At 42.4% G+C, this 21,765-nt stretch overlaps 1 protein-coding gene across 13 annotated transcripts in view; it reads left to right on the top strand.

Annotated features, from left to right (window-relative positions):
* Positions 1–12,558: 12,558 nt before the first annotated feature.
* Positions 12,559–21,765, top strand: part of MSANTD2 (Myb/SANT DNA binding domain containing 2) — a 31,446-nt gene continuing 22,239 nt past the window's right edge. For 11 of the 13 annotated variants that reach the window (XR_002335713.2, XR_014815532.1, XR_014815531.1 and 8 more), the window contains exon 1: positions 12,559–13,346. Coding sequence is in view for 5 of the 13 variants with exons in the window: in XM_003130028.5 (XP_003130076.1) it covers positions 12,585–13,346 (762 nt within the window). In the remaining 8 variants the exon portion in view is untranslated. The remainder of the gene's footprint in view (positions 13,347–21,765) is intronic. The other 2 variants (XM_084976517.1, XM_084976516.1) reach the window with 1 other exon arrangement.

The following is a 21,765-nucleotide window of genomic DNA, read 5'->3' as shown; positions in this document are numbered from 1 at the left end:
CTTTGTTCAACAAGGAATTATCATTACCGACCTAAGGCAATGAAACCGAACTTACCCCCATATCTTACAAGGCCCAAGTTACCTAGCAGAGAGACACAGTCTGAGTAAGACGTGGGGTCTCGTTAATGGTTCCCCCTTGAAGTAGGACCCCCACCATTGCTACTCATGTTTCTAGTCCCAAATCTTCTCTGCAATCAACATCCAACCCCCAATCCTCTACTGTATCCTTTACCTTCTTAGGGCAGAAGGAGTTGGCAAAAGTAGAGTTGGGCAGAAGGCCTCACTCTTAAAAGAAGGACACGCTTTCCAGCAAATGGTACAATGGCAGTGACTGACACAAGGTTTAGAGCACATGCTGAGGTCAGACAGTCCCAGCATCAAAGTTTAGATTCATCATTTACCAGTGATATGGTTCTGGGAAAGTAATTTAACTTCTCAGAGCTAAGTCTAAACTTCTTACTTGTAAAGTGGGGGCTTACATAAGACAAAGCATGTAAAATGCTTAGTATTGTGTCTACCAGCATGCAACAGCAAATGGAAGTTCTTGCTCTCCACCAAAGATCTTTGAGAATAGAGAGCCCTGCTTCACCTCTGACACTTAGGTGGCTTCCAGCAGACCTTCACCACAACTCACAGCAACACCATATCCTTAACCCACTGAGCGAGTTCAGGGATTGAACCCACATCCTCATGGATACTAGTCAGGTCTGTTATTGCTAAGCCACAATAGGAACTCCTTTTGGGGGATAATTTGAGGCTGCTGTGGGTAAATATCCACAAGTTTCTCAGAAGCTGGAGTTCCTGTCATGGCGCAGCAGAAATGAATCCAACTAGGAACCATAAGGTTCCAGGTTCAATCCCACGATCTCTGACCTCACTCAGTGGGTTAAGGATCCGGATCCGGCATTGCCATGAGCTGTGGTGTAGACTACAAGTGCAGCTCGGATCTGGCATTGCTGTGCTCTGGCGTTGCTGTGGCTGTACATAGGCCAGCAGCTGTAACTTCATTTAGACCCCTAGCCTGGGAACCTCCATATGCTGTGGGTGCAGCCCTAAAAAGCAAAAAAAAAAAAAAAAAAAAAAAGTGATTCTCAGAAGCTGAGAGAGTCCTTTAGGCATTACTTTCAATCTTTTAGGGATCTGATGAAGGGTTCTTACAGACATACCCTTGATTTGAGTTTGGCCTCTGACTCCTTTAAGTCAGAAACAATTACTAGCTGGGAAAACTGAGGATAAGAGACAGTTACATCCACCAAACCAGCAAATTCTTAGGTTTCTCTATTTCCTCCAGATTCTACTTGTAATCTGCTTGTAAGTTGAACGCTGCCTTCTTTTGTGCATCCCTCTCTTCCGTGTGGTATCAGGCAGCGTTCAGAGAAGCCAAACAGCACTTTCAACATTCTGTCTGGAGATCTCCTTATCATATATTTTAAAATTTATTAGGTACGTTTTCTTTCAAGTTTCCAGGCAATGTTTTGCCAGTTCTTCCATCATTCATCACACATGTTGTCCTTTCTCCAGCCTCTAATAACTATTTTCTCACTTCTTTCTCAGCCTCCAGCAACTGTTTGTTCACCATTCCTCCAGGCTTTGCTAACAGGCTCTTTGGGGGTTTTCCAGCTTCTAACCACCAACTGGTCCAAGGGCAGAATTCCAAGAGCATGAGAATGGAAGATACAAGCCTCTTGAGGTTAGGCTCTGAAGCACTTCTGCTACATTTGATTGGTCAAAACAAGCCACAGGGCCATTCCAGACTCAAAGAGTGGAGAAAGCAGACTGCTCTCTTAATGGAAAGAGTTATAAAATATTGTGACAATGTTTTTTCAGTGTGCAGCAGACATCTTTACACTAGCATGTGGATACATCTTTAGAATAATTTGCTAGAAGGGAACTTTCTGAGTCAAATGCAAATATGCATCTGTGAAATATTGCCACGCCACCCTTCACGAGGTTATGCCAGTTTTGAATCTCACCAGCAGCACCTGATGGTGCCAGGTGAGGTTTCCCCAGATCTCACAACACAGTGGGTTATCCAGATTTTTTTTCTCTGCCAATCTGACAGGAAAAAAATGACATCTTCTGATAGTTTTAATTTGTATTTCTCATATACAAGTGAGATTGGGAATATTTTATTTATTCAAGAGCCAATTATATTTTTTCCCCTGAAACTGACTACATTTGCCATTTTCCATTTGTTTTATAGGCATGGCCAAGCATCTCTGAACACACACATGAGCATCAGCTAGAACACATATGTGTTGGTAGTCGGATACGATTCTGGGACAGGCTGTCTTGAGTCTCTGCACTCAAAATTTCCATATACCCTGGTTTGGTCTGGCTGAGGCCACAGACTCCTCCTCTGGGAAAGGCCAGTGGCATGAGACCATGATGAGCTCAAAGGGACCACGTGGATCTCTAGCTGGAGAAGACCTCAGTTTCTAGATATTTTTTCCCCAAATTTTGCTGCCTCCAGAAGAGAAAGTCACACAAATAGAAGAGACTCCTGAGTCCTAAGTCTGGAAGGACTGAGATGTCTTCAGTTTCTTTAAAGGGGCTTAAGGAGGACTGATTATAAAGAGAGCCCTGTTTATGTGTTGTGATGGATTTGTGTAGTTTGTGGGCCCTGCTGTACAGAGTTCTGCACTGAGGTAGAACCTGTGTTTGAGTCTAGTGACCTTGGGCAGGTAGAAGGTGTCTTCCCTTCACCTCACTTTCTTTGCCTGTAAAATAAGGGTGATGTTACCTGTTTAGAAACTCAAATGTGGAGTTCCATCATGGCTCAGTGGTTAAGGTACCTGACTAGTATCCATGAGGAAGCAGGTTCGATCCCTGGCCTCACTCGGTGGGTTAAGGATGTGGCATTGCCATGAGCTGTGGTGTAGGCCAGTGGCCACAGCTCTGATCTGACCCCTAGTCTGGGAACCTCCACATGCCGCGGGTGCAGCCCTAAAAAGAAAAAAAAAAAGTTAAAAATAAATAAATAAATTTATTTAAAAACAAAAAAACAACAACAAAAAAAACACCCTCAAATGTGAAAGCACTTTGCAAAGGTAAGTTGCACAAACATCTGGCACTCTGATGTTCTCTAGAGATGCTGGCAACCATCCAGGATCAAATGGGTATCGTAGGATCTAATGCAGACTGTGGAAATTCAGTGGTTCTAAACCATCATTGCCTGTAGGGCACCACTGTTTCTCTCAACCTGAGATACTGAATAATGTTGCCTAATGTCTTCTCCTGCCACCGTTAGAGCCAACTGAGATTAAGTGCACAGACTCCACACTACCAAGTGTGCCCGAGACTTCAGGCACCAACTGCAAGTTCAGGGATCCTTAGGGCCACCCTTACTTCGGACCAGCTGTCTACACATTAGGAAGTTCCCATGACCACTTTCACATTCAATACTCTGATAGGATGCCTCACGGAACTCAGGATTTATGATTCAAGTTTTATGATAGTAAAAGGATACAAATTAGAACCAGCCGAAGGAAGAGATATGTATTGCAGGATGTAGAACTCAGAAGGTTCCCAAAGCACACCGTGTGGTAATTAGGCAGACTATCACCACCCAAGAGCTCATTCACATGCTTTGTATATTTAAGAAACAGGAAGAAGCCAGTGTGACTGGAATTAGGGGACAGCAGTAGGAGATGAGCTCAGAGAGGCAGGTAGATGGAAGCAGAAAGACCACTTAAGCCGTTCTCTAAATAATCTGGGCAAGAGATAATGGTGACTTGGAACTAATACTATTGATATATTACTATTCACTTATGTCTGTGATTTACAGTAGCATTGGCTCTTTGTGCTGTAACGTTATATGGATTTTGGCAAATGTATGTCATATATCCATGGGTGTATGTCAGTATCAAACTGAATAGTTTCATTGTCCTAAAAATACCGTGTTCCACCTTCCCATCCCTCCCTCCCTGCCCAATCTCTGGATACCACTGATCTTTTTTATTATCTCCATAGTTTTGCCTTTTCCAAAATAGTTGGAATCACACAGTGTGTAGCCTTTCAGACCAGCTGCTCTCTCTGAACCATAAGCATTCCTTCATGCCTTTTCATGGCCAGATAACTCATTTCCTTTATTCACTGAATAATATTCCATTGTGTGGCTGTACCACACTTTGTTTTTCCATTAACCTACTGAGGGACTTTCTGGTTCCATCTTATTTTTGGCAATTATGAATAAAGCTATTATACATACTCACATGCAGGTTTTTGTGTTGACATAAGCACCATTGCTACATTCTGTGGTAAGACCATGCTTAGCTTTGTAAGTGGTTGACCTGTTTTGTATTCCCACCAGCAGTGAATCTGAGTTCCTATTGCTCCACAACCTTGTTAGTGTTTGCTGTCATCAGCATATTAGATTTTAGCCACGTCTAATAGGTGTGTAGTGGTATGTCATTTTTGTTTCAATTTGTAATTCCTCAGTAGCATATGGCATTAAGCATATTTTCCATTCATATATCTTCTGTAGTGAGGTATCCTTTCAGATCATGTGCCCTTTTTCTAATTGGGGTGTTTTCTTATTGTTGAGTTTTAAGTGCTCATTGTGTATTTTAGATATGATTCCTTTATCAGGTGTTTGTTTTACAGATATTTTCTCCTGGTCTGTGGCTTGCCATTTTATTCTCTTAAGTCTATTACTTTTGATTTAAAAATATTGTGAACATCTCTCTAATTCATTTACTACATCATATTTCTTGTCAGCATAATATTTCATGGAATGAATATAGCAGTGTTCATTTAACCAATATCTTACTGCTGGGTTTATAGATCCATTCTAGTTGTTGGTATTGTACACAATGTAGAGGTGAACCATCTCATAACTGAATCTTCATGTGCAGTCTTATTTTCTCAATATACATTTCTCAAAGTGAAATAGCTAGATCAAGGGGTTCTTATGTTTTTTAAGCCTTCGTTATTTACTAAAATTGTTCTGCAGAAAATTTCTCCCAGTTTACATTCTTATTAGCAGTAGAGAGAGAGTACCTGTTTCCCCAATCTCTTAAGTAGGTATTATAAAAATGTTTTAGAAATGGAAATAGCTTTCTTTTTCTTCTGAATCCAAAATAACTCATGCTTATGCTTATGCTATCATTTAAAACTACTTGCAAGTTGAAAGTTTAAAAATAGTATTTCATTCTTCTAATTTGTATTTCTTTGCTAATGAAGTTAAACATTTTGTTGGAAAAATATATTATCTTTAGTCCCACTTAAATGACATTAATATAAGGGATATGTCAGGAATTCCCATCGTGGCTCAGTGGTTAGCGAATCCGACTAGGAACCATGAGGTAGCGGGTTCAATCCCTGGCCTCGCTCAGTGGGTTAAGGATCCGGCATTGCCATAAGCTGTGGTGTAGGTTGCATACGCGGCTCAGATCCAGCATTGCTGTGGCTCTGGTGTAGGCTGGCAGCCATGGCTCCGATTCTACCCCTAGCCTGGGAACCTCCATATATGTGGGAGTGGCCCTAGAAAAGTCAAAAAGACAAAAAATATACATATTTATATATATAAGGGATATGTAATAAATGTGTCATGATAATATTCATAAAACATCACTTGAATATTTAGTATTCAACCTGATACTTTGCTGGGTGTTAACATAAACACAGATAGAAGGATCAATCCTTAACCGCTAAGAAAACACAGTCCAAGAGAGTCAATAGCCAGTCAAGTTTATTGAGTGCCTACTATTTGCCTGGAACTTTCTTTTTTTTTTTCCTTCAGGGCTACCTGAGGCATATGGAAATTCCCAGGCTAAGGTTGAATCGGAGCTGCAGCTGCCGGCCTACGCTACAGCCATGGCAACACCAGATCTGAGTGGTGTCTTGGATCTACACTGCAGCTCATGGCAACACTGGATCCTTAACCCATTGAGTGAGGCCAGGGATCAAATCCACATTCTCATGGATACTAGTGGGCTCCTTAACCCACCGAGCCACAAAGGAACTCCTGGAACTATGTTTTTATAATAAGTTAACTGAGGTATTAGTAACATACAATGAACTGTACATATTTAAGTGTACAATGTGATAATCTCTAACATATGCATGCACCTGTGAAACCATCACCACCATCACCTTGTTTGTTTCCCATCTCAGATTCACTGTCCTTTATTTTCCGAAATCCTTTGTCTTGAAAACCATTGTTTCATATATTTTGTCTGGTTTCCTAATTATTCCAGGTAGGAGGGTATATCCAGTCCCTGCTGCTGCATCTTGGTTGATGATAAAAGACTGCCTGGTGCTATTCTAAGTGCTGGGTCTATTAGAAGGGAACAAATCGAGAAAATCTTTGGCTTCAAACAACCTACATTCTCAAGGTGAGGGATAGCAAACAATAACTACATGAAAGAAAAATAAATTTTCTTTTCTTTTCTTTTTTTTTTTTTGTCTTCTTGCCTTTTCTAGGGCCACTCCCTCGGCATATGGAGGTTCCCAGGCTAGGGGTCAAATTGGAGCTGTAGCTGCTGGCCTAACCAGAGCTACAGCAATGCGGGATCCGAGCCACATCTTCGACCTACACCACAACTCATGGCAACACCAGATCCTTAACCCACTGATCGAGGCCATGGATCAAACCTGCAACCTCATGGCTCCTAGTCGGATTCGTTAACCACTGAGCCACGATGGGAACTCCTAAATTTTCATAAATAAATGATTTCAGAAATGTGTGTCGATAAAATAAGATGGTAATGTGATAGAGATGCAGTAAAGGCTTTCTCTGGGGAGGTGACATTTGAGGAGATGACTTATGAAAAAGAGGCTGTTACTTGAAGAGCTAAGATAAGGGTGTTCTAAAATAAGGACGAAAGACAAGTCCAAGGCCCCAAAGCAGAAATAAGCTTGGCTTGTTTGATAGAACAGATACGAGGTGAGAGTTGCTGTAGGGTATTTGAGGTGGGAGATGAAGTTTGTGTGGTAGGTAGGTTGAGCTTAGGGTGAAAAGTGTCTTGAAGATCAACTATCAATCCAACTACCAATTGCTGCATAACAAAACACCCTCAAAGATAGTGGCATAGAACAACAGAAATCGTGAACTTTACTCATGAATCTGGAGGTGACTGGGGTCAGCTATGCAGCTCTTGCTAACGGTCTCTTGTGAGGTTGCAATCAGATGATGGCTGGAGCTGGGGTCATCTCAAAGCTTCTTCATTCCCATGTCTAGAGCCTATGCTGTTTATTTTACATAAATAACTGGAGGCTAGAACATTTCTGGCTTCTTGTCTATCTTTCTCTCTGTGTGTAGGGAATCTCCACATGGACTTAGGGCAGCCCAAGTTCTTACACAGTGGCTAAAGATCTTCAGAGCAATTATATCAGGAGAGACTGGTAGAAGCTTCAGGGTATTTTCTATTCTAGCCTTGAAGTCACACAATGTCACTCCCACCACATTTGGTTCATCAAGGTGGTCACAAAGATTCACCCAGGTGGGAGGGGAAGGAACATAAATTCAACTTCTTGCTGGAAGAGCGTCAAACAACGTGCGGATAGGTTTTCACTTTGTTGTTGTTGTGTAGGGCTGTACCTGCACCATATGGAAGTTCCATGCTAGGGGTTGAATCTGAGCTGCAGCTGCTGGCCTACGCCACAGCCACACCAATGCCAGATGCAAGCCGCGTCTGCAAACTACACCACAGCCCATGGCAACGCTGGATTCCCCAACCCACTGAGCAAGGCCAGGGATCGAACCCTCAACCTCATGGTTCCTCATGGTTCAGATTTGTTAACCACTGAACCTCGACAGAAACTCCCAGATAGGTTTTTAAATCACCACACTCACAGTGAAGAGTTTGGATCATATTTTTACAATGCGAAGACATTGGTGGGTTTTTAACAAGGGAAGGATCAAGAATAGCAAACTACTCTTGAACAAGAAGGAGGAAGAAAAGAAAGAGGAGGAAGGCTTTTTAAATTAAATTATAGTTGATTTACAATATTGTGTTAGTTTTAGGTGTGTAGCAAAGTGATTAAATATATATATTTCAGATTATTTTCAATTAGAGGTTATTACAAGATACTGAATATACTTCCCTGTGCTATATAGTAAGTCCTTGTTGTTTACCTATTTTATTTATAGTATTTTTTATCTGTGAATCCCATACTCTTTATTTATCCCTGCTATCTCCTTTCTTGTTTGGTAATCATAAGTTTGTTTTCTACATCTCTGAGTCTGTTTCTTTCTTTCTTTCCTTTTCTTTTTTTGCTTTTTAGGGCTGCACTTGCGGCATATGGAGGTTCCCAGGCTAGGGGTCAAATCAGAGCTACAGCTGCCAGCCTACGCCAGAGCCACAGCAATTGTGGCCAGATCCAAGCCGCATCTGCAACCTACACCACAGCTCACGGCAACGCCAGATCCTTAACCCACTGAGCAAGGCCAGGGATCGAACCCAAAACCCCATGGCTCCTAGTCAGATTCCTTTCCACTGAGCCACGACAGTAACTCTGTGAGTCTGTTTCTGCTTGTATATAGATTCATTTGAATTTTTAGATTCCACAAATAAGTGATATCATATAGTACTTGTCTTTTTCTGTCTGACTTCACTAAGTATAATATTCTCTAGGTCCATCCATATTTTGGCGAATGGCAATATTTCATTCTTTTTCATGGTTAAGTAATATTCCATTGTATATCTACACACATATATATGTATATATACTACATCTTTAACCAATCATCTGTTAATGGGCATTTGGGTTGTTTCCACGTTTTGGCTATTGTAAATAGTGCTGCTGTGAACACTGAAGTGCATGTACCTTTTCCAATTAGAGATTTCATTTTTTTCAGATATGTACCCAGGAATGGGATTCCTGAATCATATGGTAGCTCTATTTTTAGTTTTTTAAGGAGCTCTCATACTATGTTCCATAGTGGCTGCACCAATTTACATTTGAGGAGGAAGTTTCTGTACCTAATATGACTTAATATAAAGCTGGTGTGACCCACTTAAGGCAGTGTGATAGTACCACAAGGAACACAAATAGAAAAACAGGTAAATAGACTGATGTAATAGAAGAGCCCAGAAATAGACCCATGTACATACGGACGCTTGATTGCAAGCGAGGGAAGGACAGGAAAGGACAGTCTTTTCAGTAAATGGAATTGGAATAATTGTGTATCCACATGGAAAGAAGGGAGAAAAGAAGGGAGGGGGAGGTATATACTCTGCAGAGATACTTGCACATACGCACTAGGAGACATGTACAAGAATATTTACAGCAGCATTATTCATAAAATCCTAATTTAGAAACAACCCAAAGATTCAACAATAGGAGGATAAATAAAATATGAGATATTCATAAAACAGTATTTTACAGCAACAAAAATGAATAACTGCAGCCTCATACAGATGAATCTTAATTAAAACATAATATTGAATGAAAGAAGCCAGACCCAGAATACATGTGATTTCATTTCCAAAAAATTCAAAACTTTTCGTGACATATAATAAAGTGATAAAAACTACAAGAAAGGCAAGTCAAGATAGCAGTTATCTTAAGGGAGCTAAGGGATAATGTTGGTAAGGGATTGTAGGGCAAAGCTTCTAGAGTTCTGGCTACATTCTATTTTCTGACTTGGGTGGTAGTTATACAAGATTTGCTTTATAATAATTCACATAGTAGTTGTACATGAATGTTTTATGTACTCTTATATAGGCATGTTATAGTTCACAAGAAAAATGTTTTAAAATACCAGTTTCACTTTGGCTACAGTGTAAGCAGGCAAGTATGTAAGCTGCAAGTCCAGTTGTCCAGTAAAGACATGAGGGAGGCTGGGACCAGGGTTGGGAAGTAGTCAAATTTAGGAAATAGTTTAGAGGCTGAGGTAACAGGACTTAATATGGAATGTGAAAGGAAAAAAGATAAAGCAACAAACATACTGATAGTCATAAAACACAGTGAAAGAGTCTGCAAATGAATTAACAAAGCTTTTGAGATAGAAAATATTAACATGAAGGGCTAAGTTGTATGAGTGTATTAGATAGAGGTGTTCTGTCCAACTGATTGGGGAGGCTTCATATAAAACCTGGTAAAACAAACTTGATACAGATTGTGGAGGAAATCGATGAGGGGAAGATACAGTTAAAGGGGTGTGGATAGTTTACAGGTGGAATATTTGTATTGTTCTGTACTCTCTTGGGACATTTCATATGTTATCCTTCAAGTAAGTTTTTTTGTTTTGTTTTGTTTTTTTGGCTGCCTAGTGGCATATGGAGTTCCCAGGCTAGCGATGGAATCCCAGCCGGAGTTTCCACCTAAGCCACAGCTGAGGCAACACCAGGTCCTTAACCCATTGCAGCTGGCAGGGGATCCAACCTGCATCCCTGCCACTGCAGACACCCTTTGATCCTGTTGAACCACAGCAGGAACTCCTCAAGTAAGTTTTTAATCTAATTATGACTACCATTTGGATCCACAGTAAAAGGTGTAGCACATTATTCTGAACACAGTAGCCATCCCATAAGTCCAGTTTGAACAAAGTCATCACACAACTCCTGGAATCCAGGATCATCCACTGTAGTAAGCCAACACAATGATCCCATGATCCTGGCCCACCCAGCAGTGCTTCTATACCTTGTAACACACTTAATAGTTTATACATTATTTGGCTTTGTTTTAACTTCAGGATGTTGCTGGAAATTTTATTTTTGATACAAACTTTTCTCATAGGGTAGACTGATAGGGGACATATAGAAATAATGTCTAGAAACAGAAGTTTGTGGGAAGGGAGACTTTCCAATCAACCCACTTTATCTAGGAAGGCTTCCTGGATGAGTCAGAGTTGACTTGAGAATCATCCAGAAGTAACAACAGAAGGAGGGAGGATTTTTTTTGAGATCCTCGTGGATTCGACTCCTAGCCTGGGAACTTCCATAGGCTGCAGGTGCAGCCCTAAAAAGCAAAAAAAGAAAAAAGAAATGAGAACTGAAAACCAGAGGTGTAGAGAAAGTAACAAAGGGAAGATTATATATCAACTAGAGTTCAAATAAAGTAGATAACAGCAAATGCTCAACATATTTACATGAACCAAGTACCATTCTATACCTGTATTAATTCATTAATACAGGTATAGAATGGGCTATAGCTGTATTAATTCATTTATTCTCCCAACAATGCTGTGAGATCATCCTTATTTCACAGGTGAAGAAACCAAGGCACTGAGAAGTTGGCTAAGGTTGCAGAACTAGAATTTGAAGCCAGGCATTCTGACTCTAGAATTCATACTTTTAATGGAGGAGCTAGACTATATCTTTTTCTCAGAAAAAGAGGAAGAGATGGCATAAATGTTGCAATTCCTTTCTTCTTTCTTTTTCTTTTTTTTTTTTTAAGGGCTGTACCTGAGGCATATGGAAGTTCCCAGGCTAGGGATCGAATAGGACCTGCAGCTGCTGGCCTACGCCACAGCCACAGGTTTACCAACGCAGGATCCCAGCCTCATCTGGGACTACACCATGGTTCACCATAAAGCTGGTGTTGTGCAATGGCAGATGGAACGGGAATAGTTGGTTTGTAACCTGCTGGGCCACAACAGGGACCTCCTCTTTATGTTTCTGCATACTGCTAATTTAATGTCATGGTGGCATTTTAATATGACATATGACAACGTTTATCTTCTCTACTTCATCCCTATTGCTTATTCTTTTGGCTTTCCATTGACAACCATGTCATCCTCTGGTGTGATTCTGAGTTAAAAATGTAGCTGCCCTCAGCTCTATTAAAAAAAAAACACACACATATATCTGCTATTTTAAAAAAAATTGCATAGCCTATTCATATTTGAAGAAAAAGAAAAGGCAGCTGGGGCCTTTAAGTTAAAGATCAAGATAAACAATTAGATTTTTGGTTTTGAAGAATACTGAAATACCTTACAACGATGTATTGGATTTGGTGTGTTAATGTTCATTAAATTGAAGCACTTTATGGAGCAATCAGGACGGATTACCCCTAATTACCAGAGGTCACTAGATCTGTCATAATTGACAGTCGCTTTTTAGTCTCCTTACACTCTAGCGTATAAACCCTGAGGGAATAACATGCAACTGCCAAGTTGGGAGGATGGAGAATGGTATTGCAAAGTAACTCTGCCGCAGAGCCCGGAGTTGCTTGAAGCTACTGTGCAAGCGCAATAGACATTTAACTATTCTACAAACTGTCACACCCACTCAGACTAACTGGAAAATAGATCGTAGCTGGAAAATAGATCGTAACTGGAATCAGAGTTGCTCTTCAAATAATACGCTTGGGTTTCTTGAAAAGCTACAGCGTACGAACGCTAACTCTGGTTCCCAAATATTTTTTAAAAGTCTATCTCTCCCTGGAGCTTCAGCGCCTTCCTGGATGTACCCTGCGCAGAGTTCCCCAACCTCCTCCTGGGACGTCAGCCTCAGAACCCCGAGGCTACTTCCAAGCCGGGAGAGACAGAGAGGAGGGAGAGGAGAGCGAGCGAGCGAAATGGTCAAGTCCTCCTTAACTCCGGGCCCCCTCACGGGCCTCACCCCTCCTCCCGGGGGGCTGAGATTGGAGAGGAAGTGGGAAGGCTCCAATCTGTTCCTCACACCAGCGCCCTCATGCCCCCACCCTTCTCCTCGGCTCGGGGCTTCGGCTCGCCTCATCCCCGCCTCTCGCCCAGGGAGAGGAGCGGGCGGCGCGGCAGGGCTCGCGGAGAAAGACCGAGGTCCGCAGAAGGCCTCCGCGCGTCAGCAGGAGCCCACACCCGCCAGTCTGCAGGCGAGGCAGGCCCGAGGGCAGCCCCGGAGTCCGCGGCGGCCGGATGCGCGGACGCGTCACTTCCGGGCGGTGCAGCGGCGGCCGCTTGGAAGATGGCTGCGCCCTGTGGCTCGGAGCTGCCCGCCAACTCGCCGCTAAAAATCCCGAAGATGGAGGTGCTCTCCCCGGCTTCTCCTGGTGGCCTGAGCGACGGAAATCCCTCGCTGTCCGACCCTTCTACGCCTCGGGGTGCCTCCCCGCTCGGGCCAGGCGGTGCAGCGGGCTCGGGGGCAGCGGCGTCCGGGGGTCTCGGGCTGGGGCTGGGGGGCCGCAGCGCCGCCTCGTCCTCGGTCTCCTTCTCCCCTGGTGGCGGCGGTGGCGGGGCTGCGGCAGCCGCCGCCGCCGCCTGCCGGGGCATGTCGTGGACGCCAGCCGAGACGAACGCGCTCATCGCAGTGTGGGGCAACGAGCGGCTGGTGGAGGCGCGGTACCAGCAGCTGGAGGGAGCCGGCACGGTGTTCGGCAGCAAGGCCCCCGGGCCAGCCATGTACGAGCGCGTGTCCCGGGCCCTGGCCGAGCTGGGCTACGAGCGGACCCCGTCCCAGTGCCGGGAGCGCATCAAGGTAACCGGCCGCCCGGCCTGGGGCAGCGAACCAGAGGCAGAGAGAAGGCGGGGAAGCGGGCCTCGGGGGCGGGGGCCGGTCTGAGCGCAGGGCTCCCCTCCGGGGCCCGGTGGGCGATTCGCATCTCCTCCGCCTTTTTCTTCTCTCCCTGGGAAGGGGGCTTTTTTCCAGATGGCCGCCAGCCCGTAGGTTTCCTGAGTTTGAAGTTGGGCGTGCCTGCCGCCGCCCCTCTTTCTTGCCAATTGAGGATGTTCCTGCGCTCTGAAGTTGGTAGTTTCTCATTGTGCGCCGGGCGGCAGTCCCCGTACCGCCGGCGCTTCTCGCCCCCGCCGCCGGGGCCTCTCGCTTTGTTCCAGGCCAGGGGCTCCCAGGCAGAGGCTTACCAGCCGGGCGGGATGGAGAAAGGGTGAAGAGGGGGCCGCTGAGCCCCCAGTTTAGGAATTTTCGAGCGAGTGGCAGTGGTAGAACCTCACGAAAAGCGCCTTGGGACCACTGGCCTTTGTGTCACTTGTCTTCAGACTTGAGCTTGTTTCTAACTCAAAAGACGAGTAGGTCTTGAGATGCTTTGGAGAATTGGAAAGGTTTGATTGTAGCCAGATAGTGGATTGTTTTCGCGGAGTTAGTGGCACAGTTAAAAGTTTGCCTGGCTGGTAGTTGGTCTGGAGCTTGGAGTGTGATGCTTCCAGAGTTAGAATGGCTTGCCCTGCTATGTTTCTGACTACGCTCTTTCGTGAAAGCCAGTTATCCCTTGCTTTAGGTATTGTGCCGGATGTGGTGATAAATAAAGCTCTTATGGTGCATCTGGCTCTCCTTGTGCATCTGAATGTTTAAATACAGAGGCTTCATTTGGGCTGGAAACTTTACCACCAGCCGGGTTATTGTTTTGCTCTTCCTACTGACTTTTAATCCAGGAGTTCAGCTTTGTATTATTGGCAGACATGGAGTTGTTTTTTAGGTAAGCAGAGTCCCTCTTCACAGTGTCTGCTAAGATTCTGGTAGGATTCTTTATCCCAGTTTTCACGGAACCACTTCTTGTTCAGAATCTGTGTACTTCTTTTCTGACAGGGATGACAGGAGTTTTTTGGGAACTCCTTGAGGGGTAAAAACCCAGTAGGAACTACCATAATTGAACTAGAGAAAGGCGATTGCTCCAAAGTTCGGCATATCTTGGTTCAGTTAGTGTTCATCTGAGGACATCATTGCTTGGAAAATTTGGTGCAGAAACGAAGATATTTCAAACCTATTAACTATTGTTCTGGGAATTTGGCACCCCTTTCTCAATTGCAAAATTAAATTGGCTTACCTGATAACATGTTCTTTTGGATTTCCCCCCACCCCCTCTTGAACAAGGATGTCGTTAGTCATTAATGTAGTAGCTTATAGACAGGGTTAAAGTAGTAGCTAAGAGTAGCCACTATCCTCTGAATCTCATTCGTTGTTCTGTTCAAAGTTGTTAAAGTTAAGTTTGGGGAAGAGTTTTTGTATTGTGCTGCTTAGCATCTATCCATGAACTTTTATTCAGTTTAAAGTGCAATTTAGGCATTTGTAATTGTTTTAGCTTGATTGACTTTTGTCCAAGGAAATTTCCCACTCAGAAGGGAAAAGTGGGAGTTCCCCTGGAGGCGCAGCAGAAACGAATCCGATTAGAAACCGTGAGGATGCGGGTTCTATTCCTGGCCAATTAGTGGGCTGGAGGTCCAGAGTTGCTGCGTAGGCAGGCAGCTGTAGCTCTGACTGGACCCCTAGCCTGGGAACTTCCAGATGCCACAGGTGTGGCCCTAAAAAGCCAAAAAAAAAAAGAAAAAAAAAGAGAAAAATTATGTTATCAAAACCTCATTGATTATAAATCTCACTGGTTGTAAAATTGTTTCTCAAATGACCAGGAAATCTCTAAGTTGGGTTGCATCTTTGTCCATTTATGAGAAGCATAATCTAAAGCAAGGAAAGGAATTTGAGCTTTTCTGAAGAATTTTTAAAAGAGGATCACTCTTCTGTCTCCAAGCAGATAAGACCAAATTGACCTCTTAAAATATTTTGAGGATAGATGATGATGGTGGATTCTCCAATCCACAGTAGCAGTTGGTGAGAAAGGCAGATAACAGCTTTTTTTTTTTTTTTTTTTTTTTTTAATGCTCTTTTCCTTAAGTGATTTCAACCAAGGAACCAGACTTCTTCATTAACGATGTTGGTCTTTCCTGCCAGAATTATAACCTGTAAGGACAGGTTTTGGTCTCCCTTCATCAAAGTCTAGAAGGAGAATTTTGGAAAGTATAAAAATCTAGAGCAGTGTTACTGCAACTTTAGATTTTGAAACATAGACTTTGAAACCCAAATACTGCATTAAAAACTAAGCTCAGTTCCCCTAGGAGACTTAGTATGAAAATATAATCTTAAGCATAGAAGCACACATGGTGACTGAAATCATAGTCTTACACAATTATAAGGTGGATGGCCAAGTAATCCAGATTATAAAAATAAAAATACTACTTTAGAAAATTCTCAGGGAATCCCAAACCCTCCTAGTTTCAGAAATGCCAATTTAGAACAAATAATTCAGAAATCTCTTTCACTTTACCATGGTAGTGAGAACTTCCGGAAGAAATTCAGTAATCCCTTTTAAAAGCTTTAGAATTTGCAAAATAGAAACAAAGTATTGCGGTAAGATATGGACCTAAAGGAACATCTTGTACAGAGGAAGGTAGCCCACTTAATTGTAAACTCATGTCAGAGGCTCACAGGGAAAGAACACCATGTGAATCAATTACATTTCTGGTCTAATGTTTTTTAAATATTGATCAGAATTCAATTATGAAGACTCAGTAAATAATTTCTTCTAAGTTTGAAAGGAAGGAAGATACGTAATAACTAGTTTTTCCCTGAAACTTTCCCTTAATCATAGCTTTAGCATATTGATGCAGCAGACTTCACCTCATCATAAAAGGCAACGGAAAGCTGAGTCCTGTCCCAGTCTTTTTCCTCACCATCTTCCTGAGTAACCTTAAAATTGAGTTAGCAGGAGTTCCCACTGTGGTTGGAGTTCCCACCTGGGTTGGATTCTCAGCCTGGGTTAAGGATCTGGCATTGCTACAGCTGTGATGTAAGTCACAGCTAGGGCTTGGATTTGATCGATCCCTGGCCTGAGAACTTGCATATGCCTCAGGTGTGACCAACAACAACAAAAACTGAATTAAGGACTCTTGGATTTTGCTGCTAAAGTACTAATTTAAAATACTATCCCGGAGTTCCTTTTGTGGCCCGTTGTTGGTATTTGTTCAGTGGAAATGAATCTGACTAGGAACCATGAGGTTTCGGGTTGGATCCCTGGCTTCACTCAGTAGGTTAAGGATCCAGTGTTGCCGTGAGCTGTGGTGTAGGTTGCAGGTGCAGCTCAGATCCTGCGTTGTTGTGGCTGTGGCGTAGGCTGGTGGCTACAGCTCCTATTAGACCCCTAGCCCTGGAAACTCCATATGCTGCAAGTGTGGCCCTAAAAAAAAGAGCCAAAAAAAAAAAAAAACCAAAAAACTATCCAAGTGAATATACATGCTTCTTAGTGCACAGGATTTTTAACTTAAAAACAGATATGAACATTTTTTATTGCTGCAAAGATTTTTCATTTTGAAGTCGGACATGGCCCGTTGTTGGTGTTTGTTCAGTCATTTGGATAAAATAGGGGTCTTTGAGACTGCCATGTTACACATTATTGTTTAGTTCTGGAGTTTTGTTAATTATTTGTTTGCCAGAAGAAAATTAGTCTGCTAGCAATTCCAACCTAATTTTGGAGTCAGAAAAACAAATGGGTGCTTTTCTGTTCAGTCATTGCATGACTTTTCTCCTTTTCTGAAGGCCTTGTCTTCAGATCTCCATTCACCAAATACTTGAGTGTCTACTGTCTGCTGGATGTTAGGGTGAAGAAAAGAACTGTAATAATACACATCCAAGAGCTTACAGAGCTTAAGTCTGTATATGTACATCCAAGAGTTAAAAAGCTATACAAGACCACCCAGGAGATGGTAGGCAGTGTAGTACTTGATTAAGTGTGGAATGACACAAGCACACAATAAGTATGATGACTTCAAAGGAGGGAGAGATCTCAGCACAGTCCACACTGTAGTAGTTGAAAGATCTATCTAGACTTCGAATTCATGAAAGCATTCACTTCTGAGCCAGATGCTGTATTCACACTTCACTCAGTTAATCTGATGCACTGCAAAACTCATTCTCAAGTCCCATATTTTTGGGTGTTCTCCAAAAATTTGCCTCTTGAGAGTTGGCTTTATGTCTTTGAACCAGATGTGTACTTCTAGCTCTGCCTCAAGATGAAATGCAAGGTGATTATATGACCTAAAAAACTTGTCTTGGCGGGATCAATGCTAGTTGCTCATCAGATAAATTTAAAAGCCGTAGGGAGTCTTCTGCATAGGAAGCAAGATGATTACTTTTTAAGGGACATTCCTTATAACTGTTCTTCAGTAATTCATCATAATCTTTGGAACAAATATTGTACTTGCAGACAAATCACAGGATGGTCTTTCATTTTAGCTATGAAGACTTGTCATTAATTGTCTGTGAAAACCAGTAATGCAAAGATAACTTAGAGCCAAAAGATAACCTTGGTCCCTGTATAAGCATTTTAAGACTCTCCCTATCTCTGAGGACTTTTTTCTGGCGTTTGTAGACAAGACTTACCTTCCGCATCATTGTTGAAAGATTTTCAAGAAATATGGTATACCGCTCAAAGTGTTCCTAAGAATGATTTAGTCAGATTTGTTCCCTTCCGTTTCTGTTGTTCCCAAGCCATTCCACCTGAAAGCTTGTGTATTCCAGTTTGCTTGTCTGCTTGTGAATCTGACAGAGGTTTGATATGTATCCTAGTAGACCATCCTAGACTACCAGCCATACATTTATATTTAAACATTCAGTTTTAAAGGTAAGAAATCTAACAAGCAAACGTTAAAACTGTGGCTGAATAGGCATCTGAATTTATTTCCTGGCATCTTGGGAAATCTGCTGACAAGCGGAGTAAAATACTGTGGATTCCTCACTAAGGGAATATGTAAAAGGGAAACAATGTTTAGAAAAGCCATAGTACAAAACAGTGCTATTCAAGAAAACTTTCCGTAATGATGGAAATATTCTCATCTACTGCATTTCACTGTGATGCCAGCAGCCACTTGTGGCTGTGGAGCTTTTGGAATGTGGTTAGTGTGCTTGTGGAACTGAGTTTTTAATTATATTTCATTTTAATTAAATTTTAAATTATAAATAGCTGCACGTGCCTAGTGGCTACCATATTGAACAATGTAGGTAAAAAGTTGTCACTCATAGAGTTCCCTTGCGGTGCAGTAGAAGTATCTGGCATTGTCACTGCAGGGGCTTGGGTTGCTGCTGTGGCACAGGTTCGATCCCTGACCAGGGAACTTCCATATGCCATGGGCACTGCCAAAAACAAAAACTTTGTTAGTCATTATTTTATGAAAGGATTCTCTTGGCTACACACTCAAACTTCCAGGGGGAGCCCAAAGTTCCTTCTTCTTGCCCTCCCTGTCCTTTTACCCCTGAGTGGGAGGAACTTTGATAGAAGTCAGGAAATATGGTCCATCATTCTAGGAGAAGGAGCTTTTCCTGTAAGAAATGAAGTATTATAACCTCCGTTGGCTGGGCCAAACCATGTCATATTCTTGGTTCTCTAGGACAGTGCTGTCCAGTAAAACTTTCTGTGCTGACATGAGTGTTCCATATGTACACTGTCCAAAAGCCACTGGCCACAGGTGGTAACCTAACACTTGAAATGTGGCTAATGTGACTGTGAAACTGAATTTTTAATATTTTAATTAATGTAAATAGCCATATGTGGTTAGCTAGTGGCTGTTGTATTGGCCAGAACAGCTTTGGAATAATGGTGTTCAAGCTTTTTTGCTTATGTACTACTAAAAGAATTTTGGAATCTTTGCTCTCTCCTGAACATTTTTAAGCTGACATTAAAATTTCTTCATAATATGTTTGAAAGTTTACAGGAAGCTAACAGAGTATAAGACATATTAAATCTAGTATAAGATGAAGATGGGCTGTAAATTTTACTGAATAATTAATACTTTGAATCTAAAAATTTCATCCCAAATTTGTATAAGTTTTATTAAATGTATCAGATAATAGCCCACTTACATTTAAATGAACAATATCACTTAACCAATATTGCTTTGGCTATTCTAAATTCAGTGGCCAGGCTTCATGCCTAAAAAATACAAGACTGGAAATGATAAGAATTCCTAAGGTTTAAGGCGCCTTAATTAATCATTAAAGAAGGTGTATGGGTACCACAATTAAAGACCCCTGCTTTAGAACTTTGAGCATCTTTTCAATATCTTTCTTGGCTGATGTAGTAGGCCTGGGCCCTTGAAATCACTGCCTATGGGAAACAGGAGACAGGTGTGGACCTTAATTTTTGGCTAAGCCCAAGCATCTGTGGGAGGATTTGGGAATCTTGCCCACTCCTTTTCATCAGACTCATCTGAAGATTCATCACAGGCTTTCTTTAAATATTAGGGTATGAAATATGGACTTCATCTTTAAATTGTTTATCAAAAAATATTTGAATGCTTCCTGTCACAGACGCTGGAAATACAGCAGTGTACTATTTACTGTCAAGGTGTCCACCTTCCAGTGAACAAGTCAAGCTACTAAAGCACCAGTTGCAGTACTGTGAGCATGGTTTGTGTATTATGTGGACATTAAGCTCATGGTGCGGCAGGCACTCAGATATACAGGAAAAACATGTCAATTCAGGCTTTGGAAGTGGATCCTGAAGGTGAGGAAGGGAGTAGAGGTAGATCTGCAGTTGGGGTAGAAAACTCAGCAGCTGAATAACCTAGAATGGTGCAAATACGGTAAGATATATTTCATCCAAGAATCCAAAGCTGGGGGAGTTCCTGTCGTGGCCCAGTGGAAATGAATCCGACTAGGAACCATGAGGTTGCAGGTTTGATCCCTGGCCTTGCTCAGTGGGTTAAGGATCCAGTGTTGCTGTGAGATGTGGTGTAGGTCACAAACTCGACTCAGACCTGATGTTGTTCCAGCCCTGGTGTAGGCTGGCAGCTGTAGCTCAGATTAGATGCCTAGCCTGGGAACCTCCATATGCTGTGAGTGCAGCCCTAAAAAGCAAAAAAAAAGGAATCCAAAGCTGGAAGCATCCAAGTAATTCAGTTGTTCCAAAATTTTAAGTGATGAGGTATTTAGTCGTGCCTTTTGAAGTTCCTGCTTTGGCGCAGTGGGTTAGTAATCCGACTGGAGCCGTTCTGGTCACTGTGGAGATGCAGGCTTGATCCCCGGCCTGGTGCACTGGGTTAAAGAGTCTGGTGTTGCTGCACCTGCTTGGAAACTTCCATATACCATGGGTGTTACCATTAAAAAAAAAAAAAAAGTTCTGCTGTGGCTCAGCAGGTTACAAATACAACTAAGTATCCATGAGGAGGCAGGTTTGATCCCTGGCCTCACTCAGTGGGTTAAGGATCTTACGTTGCTATTAGCTGTGGTGTATGCTGCAGATGCAGCTCAGATATTATGTTGCTGTGGTTGTGGTGTAGCCTGGCTGCTGCAGCTACAATTCAACCCCTAGCCTGGGAACTTCCATAAGGTGCAATGCAGCCCTCAAAAAAAGAAAAGTCATTTGTTTTAATTGAAGAACACTTTGCCATAATGCTTGAAGGTATGCCTTAGATGGTGTCATCAAGGACCATGTAAACTGGTGGAGCAAATAGTTTAGGGATAACAGTATAGTGGACATACAATTCTAGAAGTTGATCTGTTTTGATAAATAAATTTTTTATAGTTTGAAATCAGTTATGCAATATCCATTATATGTCATATTCCTTTATATAATGGAAAGAAAAACCAAAGCAGTGCATCTTTTTGAACATACAAGAAGAAATATGTTTTACCCTGTGGCCTAGTATTCACATAACATATATATGAAACAAATTTCACAAAATAATAATGCTTATATAGCATTTACTATGTGTCATGCACTGTTCTGAGTGCTTTACAAATATTAACTTATTTAACCCACATAATGACACTATACTTAATTATCTATGTGCAGTACACTTTGGTATATTTGAATATAGGTCTTCTAGCCCCAGCACTTCACTCGAAAGCACCCAGCAGGTGCCTGCACCTGGCAGGTCCTCTTTTTCCAGCCCCCTCCCCATATCCTCCTGCTCTACCCCAGTGCTTTTCAGCATTGCCTCCCCCTGGTACCCCAGCCCCTCTGGTACCTCAGCTTTCCTCTACCCCAGACACACTCTCCGTTGTCTCCAGAAGTTCCCTCACCTAGAACTGGTGCAAAGAACACCTGGGAGGATGGGGGTGACCGCACCCACTGGTACTGGGCAGTGGGCTTACTCCTTGGGGACTGGCAGCTCAG

The sequence above is a fragment of the Sus scrofa genome, chromosome 9 (assembly GCF_054392235.1).
Source record: "Sus scrofa isolate SSC_HxYL_T2T_F1_AM1 chromosome 9, Sscrofa_HxYL_maternal_Yorkshire_Landrace_v2.0, whole genome shotgun sequence".
Taxonomy (NCBI): domain Eukaryota; kingdom Metazoa; phylum Chordata; class Mammalia; order Artiodactyla; family Suidae; genus Sus; species Sus scrofa.
The sequence above is the reverse complement of the archived record's forward strand: the minus strand, read 5'-3'. Positions and strand labels throughout refer to the sequence as shown.